At 47.2% G+C, this 13,053-nt stretch overlaps 1 protein-coding gene across 4 annotated transcripts in view; it reads left to right on the top strand.

The window, feature by feature from the left end:
- The window catches only part of SLC4A11 (solute carrier family 4 member 11), a 128,951-nt gene extending 125,964 nt beyond the window's left edge, over positions 1–2,987 (top strand). For all 4 annotated transcript variants that reach the window (XM_026048874.1, XM_026048875.1, XM_026048873.1 and 1 more), the window contains one exon: positions 2,168–2,987. In XM_026048874.1, the coding sequence (XP_025904659.1) occupies positions 2,168–2,231 (64 nt within the window). In that variant the 3' untranslated portion in view covers positions 2,232–2,987. The remainder of the gene's footprint in view (positions 1–2,167) is intronic.
- The last annotated feature ends 10,066 nt before the right edge of the window (positions 2,988–13,053 follow it).

Raw genomic sequence — 13,053 nt, 5'->3', positions numbered from 1 at the left:
TATTTTGAGGGTGCAGGTGATGAGGGGTTTGTTTTTTATTTAGTTTTTTAATCCAAGGACAGAGGACTRTAGAAGTGTCTTTAAAACATACCAAGGTGCTTTTCGAACTGTAAACAAAAGTTTGAAACGTGCCAAACAGCTTATTCCTGTGGTAGATGTCACTCCAACCCTCCACATAGGCATCACTTTGGGCAAGTGATTAAGTGGCTGGTAAAGACTTGGTTTATGTGCCGTGGTGGCTGACTGGCTCCTGTGGGAACTGCCCATCTCCAAACAGAGCAGCCCAATAAAGCAAAGCTATTTTTTCCAAATACTGAAGTATTAGATGTAATRTAACTAAGCTTAATTAAGTTATATTAAGCTTAGGCTTAATATAACTAAACCTAACTTAGGTTGATACAGCACTTTCCACACTGATTCTGTGACAAGTAGGTTATTCAGTGGTTGCTAGTATTTCTTTTTTTGAATAAATAAGATGCTATCAGCTCTTTCCTAACTTGCTGTCCTTTCAGCAAGTCCTTTTCTAACTTGCTGTCCTGATCAAGCTTTTCTACAGAGTCTGGTTTATCAGCTGGGTGGTTGCAGGGGGTACCTGATACGTGCTACCTGGCACAATTTTAAAATAAAAAAAAAAAAAGGCCATGAACTTGCCTTTGTTCTGACTTGTGCTTCTGTGTAGTGGCTGAGCTTCACATGGGAAGGGAGCACCACAGTGCAGGGCACTTGAGTAAATAATGGCTCGTACACAAAGACTTGGCAGTTTAAATGGGGCAGAGTGGAAGAGAAGAAATGGGGAAGCATCTCTTTCTGCTGGTGTTGTGTCRGCATGAAGGATGTTGCATCTCAAGGACTTCTCTTTCCCGCAGAATTACAGCGTGTTAGGAGGAAATGTGATCCCTACAGGTATCCCCAATTCCCATCTTGGATTCAGAAGCTTGGGGTGATTATTTTTTAGTTATACTTTAATCCCTGCTCCAAGGAGTGTTTTTAATATTCAGAGAAGTGGGTAAAATGCCTTCTYTTTCAATTCTTCCAATGACACTCTAATCATTTTGTTTTGTGACAGATCAATTTGAGGAGGTTGTGGCATTTCTCAGTACTAAGTGCTGTTTAAGATCTTTTTCCAGTATTGAAAAGGTTCTTCCAAGTCTACTGGTGTCTAATAGTCTTGTTTCAACAGCTAAAGAGCTTCCTTGTTATGCAAAGCCAAGTGTCAAACTATAAATATGCAGTAGGATTTAATGAGAGCAATTTTATAGCGTACTGTTATAGTGCTTTGCCTTTCTCACCCAAATACGCTGTCATAGGGTGGTTTTGAGAAGGAAGAGGGGAAAGGGATGATGAATGCTGTCCTCAATCCAATGAAAGGCACACCAGGTAGGCATGGAGCTCTGCTAGCAGCTGGAGGACTGAATGTCACAGCCCTGCTTAGCCTTTTGCAGTGATTTCAAGCCCTGTTGACCTCTTTCTAYCTTTCAAAAGGTTGCAGAGCTCCTGGGTGCTTATTAAAATCTCCAGGTGTGGGGAAAAGTGGAAGAGGTGCCTCTGGGATACCTGAAGGACTGAGATCCTGTAATGCAAATAACTTTTGTACCAAGGTCTTTGAGATGACCTTGTAACTTTACAGGAGGGTTTCTCCTAGGAGTTGAGTGCCCTGTGTTGGCAGTGTCATTGTGASGGTGCAGGGCTGTGGGGGGTAAGGTTTGTACATGAGGAAACTACAAGGAGAACACCAAAATGGGTAGCGGCCTATAAACTATGATTTTTTTTGTCCATGTAACTTGTCTGTATGAAAGTTGGGGTAATAAAATGCCCTGTACAAAGCTGGAGCATAGCTGTGGGTCAAGTGAGACTGTACATTTTTGTAGACCCCCTCATTAATAGAATGCCCTTGGACAGCAGTTCTTTGTTGTGGGAAGAAGACAATCTCTTCCCTCCCAAATAATCATGGGGAGACTTTTTCCAARGACACCTGCTCTGCTGCTTCCATAATTGCTGAATTTGCTTGCAGAGTTGTTTTTATTTCTCCCTCTTCACCTGAGCTGCAGTTGGGTGAGTCTGTAGGTGTGTGGTCTTGAACAAACTTATCTGAAAAAGAGCAACCAATGTTACGGTAACGAAATGGTAGCAACCAGGCACTAATGCTGTCTCTTTGGTTCCATCGTAGGTATAACCTGCTCCCCAGGATCATTGAAGCCAAGTACTTAGACGCTATGGATGCAGAGCACTAACTAGGATTTGATGCACACAGAAGCATGAAGATGGCTCCTTTTGGAGTTGAAAGGACAGGGTGGCTTTGAGACGTAGAACAATTAATCTGCAGTTCTTTCTTTCACCACTTTCTGCTCTAATACAACATTGGTAATGCACAAATATTAAAGACCAATTGAGCATTGAGGTGTCAGACCAAAACAGCCTTGGACTTGGAGGCCRATGCTCTTCAGAGCTTTGAGGCAAGCAAGCTTTACAGAAACATTACTTTCTACATCCCAAAACTGGAAACCCCAAAGAGCAGCATGTTCGTATGGTTGGAGCATGCATTCCTACAATTGTCACGTGGTCCCTTGTTTGGGGGCGGGAGGGATCCCTTTTTTTATGCACCACATCCCTTTGTTTCCCAAAACACTATTGATGTACAAGGACAGCAGCTGGACTCTGCTTTTCCAGAATGACTGTTCTGGCATTCTGGATTGTTTCCCATGTGTCCAGTATTCCCAAATGGGTATTCCAGGTGGGATGGCCTCCTGGTAAGGCACTGCTGTCAGGAGAGGTGCGGCCATCTCTCCTGAGTAGTGGAAGGGTGTGAAACCATCTTAAATTGGACAGAAAAAAAAAAATCCACAGCTTTGAGTATTTAATTCCTGTGGAGGAGCCGGAGATGTTCAGGGGTTGGGTTCACCTGGTGATGCTCATGAAACTGCATCTGGGTCCRAGTTATTTGGGAATTATTTTGAATCTTTCTACCATTACTGCTCAGTAATCAAATGTGGAAGCGTGGTTTTGCACAACTGCCATGTTCTTGCTTGCACACAGATTCAGAGGCTGCSATTTGTCAAAGTGCAGTTGTGTTATTGATTGCATATACATATGTACAGTAGTGCCTATGTGTACATATATACATATGGATTTGTGTATATATTTTGCATAGATATACAAATAGGCCTGATTCTTTTGAAATATCAGAAGTGTTTTGTGCAATCAGTGTTATCCGTGATGTCTTGACCACTTATTTGTTCTTTGCTTCAGTGCTGCTTTTTCTCATTTGAGATATGGTCACTTTTTTCTATTTTGAAGCTGCTCATTTACTGTTTTTGTCCATATGTTGCTTTATTCAAGTTTTTTTCTTTCTTCCCATGACTTCCAAGATCATCCTTCTGTCTTGATGCTCCAACATGTGAATTTTGCATTTAATTTTTATGTATAGCATGTAATGAAAGTTTTCTCTTGCCTAATGAATAATTGTTGGTCACTTCATTGTTTTTGTAGCTAATCTCATGTTTTTTTTCCATGCTCCCAGACATTATATTATATTTCTGGATGAATCTAACTTCTGCTGTCTTTTATATTTCAGTTTGTTTAATTTTGCCTGTACTATGGTCAGTTTTCTTATTTGAAGTACTGTGAAACAAGCTGTCTTTAGTTGAGGACCTCCCCTTTGCTGCACATAAAGATCTCACAGGTAAAGCATTAAGTAAAAGGTGGAATTCTCAAGATAATGAACTTTCAAAACAGTAGAAGTGAGGAAAGGGGAATATAAAATGAAATGCAAATATGGCAGATTAGCAAAGAGAAAGCAAAGAGAAGACTCTTCTTGCAAATTGCTTGCGCAGAAAATAGCAGAGTCTTATCAGCACGTGCAACTGGTGATTAGATGTTTTTCTGCCCTGTGGAGAGGATGAACTTTGTGATGGGAGAGGATGAATTTAGAGAAAATGTTCATATGCTGAAACCAAGCCAGACTCGCGCCACTGAAGACTTGGTGTATTTACCCTGAATGTCAGGTGGGGTTTCATCATAATGTCGTCCCCTATAGCTTTAATGCATGTGTCGAGAATGGAATTCTCAGTTTCTGATTAAAACTCCTATTTGTTATATTGGCGTTAAACGAGGGAGAGCAAAACACCCTTCTGGCTGCGGTTAATGTCACAGAGCAGTTTCAAGAGAAAACTCTCAGCTATGATAGTGAGCACAGCAGCACYGTGTGACCTCGGTCATGACCTGTGTTTTTGACCAGCAAACTCTTTGGGGACTGTGGATCAGGGTGGCCACCAGAGCTTCCCAGTGCAGGTGACACCAAGCACATGAGATCTGGGACAAAGACCTGAAGGTAACAGGGGTATCTCATGCAATGTCCAGTATGTTGCATGACAGTGTAACGCAGTATGTGATTTCTAAGCACCTTGGTTAGTGTTTTYTAGCTTCTAGGTCAGACCCGTGATGAGAGAACCATCTCATCAACTACCTGTTGCCAGGGTCTGCATGTAGGAATGAAAAGGGAGCAGTCAGGCTTTGGGGTAGGAGATGGTGTCTCTGATCACCAGGTGACAGAAAGAGTAAGTGACAGCAAGTGACTGAGTGCTCATCACAAGGTAGGGAATATGTAAAGGCTTTGGTGATGCTTAGGCTTTTATTTGGATGCCAAAAGATAATCTGGAAGCCCTTGAAGGGAAGGGGACATCTTGAGGTTGAGCRACCTGTTGAATGCAGTGCCCTGGTGATCTGGTGCTTCAGGCAAGCAGAAACAGTCACTCTGTGGACTTGTCTAAACCATGGGTGATTCCCCTGGCTGCAGGAAGGAGAGGACATGCCAGCAGGGAAAGCTCTGCAGCAGAGAGCGTGGAGGGGAGGTAACGATGTGCAGSTCTTCCCCAAAATAGCCTTGAGATGGACCATCTCTTGGGAGAACCAACAAGACCCCCTCCTCCTTAAAGCCTCTTTGAAAACAACCATCAGTCTTGAGTAATGTCAAATGCTGGTAAATTATCTGATTTAAAATCCTGATAACTGGGGTGGCGGTTGTGATGGGGGAATGAATAACTCAGAGCTTTGTTGCTTTATTGGTATGGTTTTAGTGTTTATATCTCCTTGGTAGTATCCATAGGGTTGTTTTGCAAGGGTTTTCTTTCGGCAAAAATCATGGGCCAAAGAATCAACTGATGGGAAAACTGACACAATTTGGGCAAAGAGACTGTGCTGGCTTAGACTGCTTGTGCACTTGACCCGTGTGTCACTATATGGGTAGTAGGGRGAGAGAGGGAACTCTTGGATCCCGTATGACTCAAGGGAGTGCAATGATTCCACAGTGTGCAGTGATTTCACAGTGTTTTTCTTGGAAATCTCTCTCCTGTTTTTGTTTGTTTGCTTCTGGTTTTGCTGACTTAAGTGTAGGCTTTTCCAGGCAGTAGGCTACCTAGGGAAGGGTTTGTTCACAGAGTGAGTTCAGCACTTTAATACTTCTGTGAAGGTTGAGACGGCTGGAATGTAAAAAGTTTTATTATAAGCTCTTTATATACGCACAATGTTTATGTATAAATATTGCCAAAGAATGGGGTTGGGAAGATGTTAATTAGTATTGAGCAAGCCCACCTGGAATCACAAGGTAGTAAAATACTTCTGAAATGAGTGAATTTTGGAAGTTGCTTTTGAGTTGCCAAAACTATCAGAAACTGGGGACACGATGAATTTCTGTGCGCAAATGAAGTTTCTGATCCTTGCACTGAATGTAGGAGCTAGAAGCTGGCTTGACAATTAAAATGGGATTTATACCCAAGTAGTTCTCTTGGTCTGATGCTTACTTCATTGCCTTCAAAAATTCTGTTGATACTGCTGTGTATGGAAATGTTTYTCCATGTAAATTATGGAAACTTGGTGAAATACAGACTGCTGAACAGACAGCATAGCACTTTGTGGATTGCTTAGAAAGCAGATMTGACAGCTTCAGTAACAACCCCCCAAATTCTCTGGTGTCGAACTTTGAAGCTCTTARTAAATGTCAAATAAGTTGATATGCATCAATGCAGCACCACAGAGGGATGGGGATGGAATACATGAAATCAACTGGTTTGCTGCAGCGATGCCATCTGGTGAAAAGCTTCAAGATGAATGTGATAAGTGTGGGACATGATGCACAATTTCTGAAGAACCTGGTCACTTGGGATGCTCCAAAAACAGATCCAGTATCTGGTTGTGTTTCTGTATACTGTGGGACAAACTATTGTCCCCAAGTACCCACGTCTCCAGCTCTAGCAACAGAAGAACTGCTTTGTAGATGTCTTCGTATCGCATGTGGCTGCTTTAGAAACTGCTGCTGAACTGTGCTCCTTGTGACACTCCTTGAAGAAACAAGATGTTGGTCAAAGCTGGAGATACCTAGAGATCGCTTATGGGGAGCGCTGCTGGGAGCAAGGGGGAGTTTGAGTTCTCAGCAAAAAGTGGGTCTGAGATGTGTGCTATCACCAAAAGCACCTCCCTTTCTCCACCCTGYGTTCAGCTGGGCATGTATCTAACACATCCATGTTATTCCTTGATCAAGCTCTTTCTCCAGTGTCCTGTATCTCCTCTTCATGCTGTTTATTTTTTCCCTTGGGGGTAACTGGTACAGCATCAAGGCTGGCTCAAACCCATCACTTAAATCCATTCCCTGAACCTCAGGGAATGGATCTAAGCCACTTACAGTGTCATCTCCTGACTCGGCTCTTGTCCTGCCCAGTCTGTGGGGCGATTGCAGCTGCCCTGCTCTCCATGCAGCCTGCTCTCCCTCATGCTACCTCGTGCTCTTATTTATTTTATTCCCCTCTGGGGAACTTGAGCTTGTATCTGAGCAGTGGCGTGGCAGCGCTTGCTCCCTTGAGGCCCACTTTGCCATAATAGGTAATTATGAAGGGTTTGTAATTGCAATACAGTTGTGCTGTCTTCTGAATCTCTTTAGATGATTACTTTATGGCGCAGCAGTTCAGCTGGGCTGTCCTTTTCTTTAATCTGCCAAGCTTCCAGAGCAACTTAAATAGACATAATGGGATGGGTTTGCCCCGTTTCTATCGGAGCTGAGGCCTGTGGATGCTAGAAGAGAGCAGTCCCCTCTAATTGTTTTCATATCTAATTAAGGCATTTAAGTACCAAGCCCYGTCCATTACACTGCTGGCTGCAGCTCGGGTTGCAGAGAATGAGCCATCAATATTGTGTAAAGAGCAGACAGATGAGGGAGTTGCCAGAGTCTGTGCTTTAGAAATACAAATCGGTGCTTTTCAGCCTTTGTGTGTTCTCCTTTCCAGCTAAGACAAGCTGTGGCTGTGTCTCTTCCCCTTGTAGAAAGCTCCCTGTGAGCCTGGATCACTTGGCATGGCTCTGATGCTGCATTAAGTATTGAGAGTGTGTCCTGTGGGACGTGCTGCCCTCTGTTCCCCATCTGCATCTCTGCTGGGCAGAGTTACTTGTTTGGAGAACTTGARGCCTGTTCTTGGAGCAGAAGAGGGGGTGTTTGCAGCATCTCCTCCCTGCCTCTCCATGGCAGATGCTGCTGCAATAAATCAGACCATCCGCATCCCTCTGCCTCAGGTGGGACTCCTGAAGGTGAACAAAAGGGCAAGGACTGGGCAAGAGCTGCGAAGAGTTTGCAATTAAAATATCTCCTTGACCTGAGTTATGTTGGCTTTTTGCTTTTAGCATGCAAAAAATATATCTCCAGCATTTCCCATTCAACAGCTGGAGGATTAGTTTTGGCGCTTGGGAGGCTTGCCGAAGGGCTGAGGTCAGCTCTTGCTGTGCATCTCCACAACAACCGGTGTCTCAGCAGGGCCTCTCCAAGCAGCTAATTTGGATGAGTTTCACATGACTGGATGAGTGAGTTTGCACAAGTGTCCACGCAACTGATGGTAGCACGTCATGGCCATGCTGGGCTCCAAGACAGGGCAAGGACAGAGGCTGTAGCCCTCGGAGCAGGGCCTCTGTCCTGCTGTGCAGGACGTGGTTGATGGACAGCAGAGTGACTCAACAGTGTGCATCTATTTCCATGAACTACCAACCTTTGCAGTCGTGTGAGACTTGTCTGCTTAAAACGTGTGTTTCTCTCAACGCTGTCATGTATTTCTGAACAATTTGAGTTTTTGAAAGCAGAGTTTTAAGCACCTACAGCTGGAAGTTGTGGCAGCTGGGATGTGCATCAGGGATATCCACCTCTGAAGTGTAGTGCACTTCGGTCTAAAGAGTCATTAGAGACTTAAGTGTTGGGTGCATTTGTTCCTGCAGGAGAAGATGTGATTCAGCTGTGAGGCAGTCAGGGGAAGGGAGAATCTCATCTTGCTGTTGAACCTTGGGGYGTTTCAGTATCTCACATCTGGCGCTCTGGGGTCTTTCAGAAGATGCTCAGCTCCACCCTCTCCCGCTTTTTCTTGATGTGAAACCTTACTGCTTTGAAAATAGGGATTGTTTTGTTCATGGACCCTTCTAAAGCAGTTGCTCCTGGAAGCTGCTCTGTGATGCGGACCAAATCCCCTCTGCCTCCACCTGACCAAGGAAGGGGCTGGGACCTGAAGAAACTCCCTGTTTTCTCCTATTTTGCATTTATAAGAAACCCAGATAAGCTGCGAGTAGGTGATGAGAAGGAAGGTCTCTCCTGAGACAGAACCATCTCCTCTGGATCCTGCATCCCTTTCTGTGCTGGTTGACCCAAGCAGAGCTGCTGAGCTCTGTTCCGTGCGTTGATTTTCCTGCGTGTCCCAGGGAAGGTGAGTGGTTCTTTCTGTAGTTGGTGACCAGGAGGTTTCCCTCACAGATTGCCAGGGAACTATTTCCAGTGAGGAAAACGTGCGTTCCTACTTATGGAGCTATGGCCTATAGATATTGCACTTGCTAAATATGCTCTTAAAGCGCATGCCTCTGCTTCGCGTTGACTTTACAGTGAATGATTTCTTTTGATAAGAGTTGCTTGGGGTGTTGGTGGGGAGGGAATTCCTTTGTTGTATAAGGAACTCTGAATTTAAAAAATAAAATAAAAGGAAATATACTGTTTATATATTTCTACTTTGTGTGTTGTCTGTGTCTTTCATTTAACCCTCTAGCTCCTCTGTGAGCTTGACCTCTCCTAATGGACCTGTGCATGGTTCTGTAGTGATCACCGTAGTTGAGATACAGTGTGGATTACAGAACTAACACGAGTGTGAAGACACGTCCTCTCTCAGGTGGGAATCGGAGTAGCCAAAGGGGATTCCTCTGTGACTTGGTAAAAGAGATTATTTCTCACTCGTCTCCACTGAGGGCACTGCTACCTGGCTGCCTTTGCTGCCATGGCTCAGATTTCCTTGAAATAATCCAAASGGGAAGTGAGTCCAAACACCTCGTGCACTAGGAGCCTGAGCACGGTGCTCTTGAAGGAAGGGCTTCATCAGCTCCCTGCCCTGAATAGACCCAAAGCACAAAGCATCCTCGCCAGCGGCAGCGCAGTAAGAGCATTGCCTTGCAGCCCGTCCTGGTCGTGCTCCTGGAAGGGTCCTTGCAGAATTCCTGTGGGAAAACATTCCCAAGTTTTCAGGACTGGAGCTCTTCCAAGTGTGGCAGTCCTGGGGCTGGTAAAGCTGCCTGCAGGGAGCCCTCCAGCTGCTTTGGCTGCTCCAGCCTCATCATGCACGAGGGTTGAACAGGACCTGCAGGGCTGCACAGAGCTTCAGAAGTCCTCTTTGCAGCTCTGTGGTTCTTCCAACCATGTGTTTGGTGGTTCCTTTCACACCAATATGTGCTATACATAGCCTGGGTCAAAAGATCCAAGTACGGAGATCTTCAAACTGGTCTGTGCGCCTGGAGGCAGGAAAAAGCTGGGGGAAGAGTGGGATGGGGGTGCTAAGAACATCCTTGTGGTCTCTGTGTGACACCAAACTGCAGGTGCAGGATGATGACCCCAGACTGCTGGAAAACCCCTGGCAAAGTGGACACGGAGCAGGAMTTTGTTCCTGCCCAGTGCTGGTCTGAGCAGGTCTTTGAGGCAGGAGGCCCTGGGCCGACCAGAAATGGTCGTGCACCCAAAGCTTTGGAGGAGCAGGAGTCTGCAATGTGGGAGCCGGGCTGGTGCTGAGGTGATGATTCCAGAGCCAGGCCCAAAGCCCCGGGAGCTGCAGGTGTCCCGGCAGCAGGGACAGGAGCGTGGGTGGACAGGGCAGCAGCCGGGTCCGGCGGCAGGAGGGGAGCCACACATGCGGCTCCTCCAGGGCRTCTTCCTAACCTAGCATCTCCACAGGAAACCTGCGCTTTTCCCACGTGTCTTCCTGACATCTTCATCCCGCGCCTGTAACCCACGTGCCCTCCCATCCCAGGAACCCTTCCCCAGCCCCGCGAGGTGCCAGCAGCCCCGGAGCAGACGGCTAAGATCAAGTGCTTTAACYGTCAGGATTTGCTGAGGGGTGGCGTGGGGACACGTCCCGTTGCTGCGTCCGTCCTCAGGGTTCCCCCGGGTGCCGGTGGCTCCCTGGCGGTGCCACACGCTGCTGGCCAAGGACAACGGGGAGAAGCCACCCGAAGAGCCATGGGGTGCAACGGGGTGCCGTCTCCGGCCATCCTGGCGCTGGATTCCCCCCAGGCCAGGGGATATTCACCCCAGTTCTGTGCGGCTTGTGGTTTGAGGGGGTTTTGGTTTTATTTTGGATTTTTTTTCTTCAAAGGATTTTGTTTTGCTTTGTCTATCAGGCCGTTGTTTGCAGCCTGAGCCTTCATAGGCACCRAAAACCGGCTGTTTTTTTGATATACATGTGTTTTTTTCATCGGGGATTTAATCTGCTGAGAGCAGGTGCCATCTAGGGGACAGACATAAGAAGACAAGGAGGGTTTTCATCTCTGGACCTGGATCTGCTCCACGCGCACACGCTGAAGGGTCACACGCAGCACTGCTCCCAAGGACGCTCCCCAGTCCCTTCGGCATCCGGCTCTGGGAACACCAGGCTCCAAATCAGCGACTGGTGCACGTGCAACGCCGGGAGGTCAGACCAGACTGAGTCCCGAGTGGAAATGTCACCGCTAATGCCGTTGCCGTGTCAAAAAGCGGCCTTTATGGAAGAGTAGAGGCTGCAAGAGGCCTCCCCGGGGATGCTCCGGAGCAGGAGGGCTTGGAGGGACCATCCTGCATCCGCTGGGAAGACAGCACATCCCAAAGACAGGGCTTGCCCATGGAGGACGGCAAACGGGTCACTGCCCCTTCCTGGCTGCATCCCCAGGGGCTGTGGGCTCGAGACTCCGGTGAAGCTCCTCATGTTCCACCTTTCCTCGCAATTCCCAGCAGTCCGGGATCGCCCTTGGCACCCGCTGCCGATCCGTGTCCCCGGGAGCGCTGGACATCTGCAGCCGGTCGTCCCCGTGCACGGGTGGGCACTTAGGGCTCCCCTGGACAATCTGCAATTGCCCCTCGTTACTGATTAAAAAGTGAAAAGAAATCTGCCTGTCGGTGCTCGCTCCAGCAGAGGGAGCATGAAGGATCCCTCCAACACCGCTAATGCCAGCTCTGCTCAGCAAATGCATCTTTTCTGGGTTGGACTATCTGTAATTCCCCCTTGGATGGGATTCTTTATCCCACGAGGCTCCTGATTCCAGCTGAGTGCAGAAACCTGTGGGAATTTTCGATGCTCTTCCGAAGGACCAGGGGGTGGAGGAACAGCATTTGCAAGCCGTGAAACTGCATTCGTTTGTCTGGGAATAAAATTATTTTAGGGGAGGTTGTTAAACTCCCCCGTCTGCATTTCTCCATATTCTCACATGGAATAAAACATTGGATGCAGGAAACACTGCTTGGTTTGACTCCTGCTATCAGTCTGGTCCCCTGATCCTTCTAGAGCTCCTTGGAGAACATTTCCTTGCTGTGTGTGCTCAGGTCATCTCCTTCTCAGATGACGGATTTAGATGCCAAGGCAATTCCCTATAGTCTCTATTTCTATAGAATATTTTGTCAGTGAGGAGGCTGGAAAATGAGGAATGAAGAGGCTGATCCCATCACCTGCTTAACAGAGGATGTCTTTTCCTCCAAAGCCCATGAGACCAGCAGCACAGGTTGCTTCATGCATCTCTGCATCCCATGGCACCGAGGTGGCACTTTGGTGTCTTCAGGGAGCTCCAGTTCCTATCAGGAATAGACAGGGCTCTCTGTGGGCTCAGGATGAGCCTTAGCAGGACACGTGTCCATGGAGTGGAGACCAAACCTTGAGTGGTCCTTGATGTATCTTAGGCATCATCATCATCCCTGACCAAAACCACCGGGCGGACACCGTTGGCTTGGCACGCAGTTGGGTTCCTGATGGCGCCCTATGGAAGTGGCTCTTTCTTCTGGATCAGTGGGTGTTGCTGCACCAACCTGGCTCATGGGGATCGCTCAGGGGCAAGAGCAGCCCCTAGGATGGTGTCCGAAAGCTGAGGGAGCAGCGAGTGATGAATTTTGCCTGGGGTCCACCTGGACATCTGCGTGGGTGGAGACACATCCACAGCTGGGACATGAGGAGAAGGACTGATGTTGGAGACAAGTCCTGAGCGCACCCAGCAGTGGAGGACCTTGGTGTTAATGAGATTTCTCAGAATTTGCATATTAATAACAGCACGGATTACATTGCCATTAGAGTTAATAGGGCTTAATATTAACAATTAATAGTTATCAAAATAGCCACTTTTACAGCTGACAGTGCGTGATGATGGGAGAACATATCTGGACAAAGAGCCGTCCGGTTCCTCCGGGATGTGGCAGGAGGACTTGGTTGATCTCCCGCAGGATAGATGAGGAAAAGCAGAGTRGTTCCCACCCCTGCAGCAGCTCCAGCACCCATTTCCCCTCTTAATTGCCATTAAGAGCAATTAACGCTTCCCAGGTTGGCCCCATGGACAGGCATTTWTGCAAGGTCACCATGGACCACGGGTAGGGGAAAGGCTACACGAAAGGCTATTAGGGAGGAGAAGGTTTCAWTAACGCTTTTAAATCTTGTTTCACACACACAAAATTGTTATTTTTCTTCCTGCCCAACCCCAAAATTTCCCTCRGGTGGAGAAGGACGAGGAACTTTTCCCTGTGCTCAGCTCGGCGCTATTGGAGCTGCT

Source organism: Nothoprocta perdicaria, unplaced genomic scaffold (assembly GCF_003342845.1).
Source record: "Nothoprocta perdicaria isolate Ctin4 unplaced genomic scaffold, notPer1 scaffold_58, whole genome shotgun sequence".
NCBI lineage: Eukaryota > Metazoa > Chordata > Aves > Tinamiformes > Tinamidae > Nothoprocta > Nothoprocta perdicaria.
This window is presented reverse-complemented; position numbering and strand designations above follow the sequence as displayed.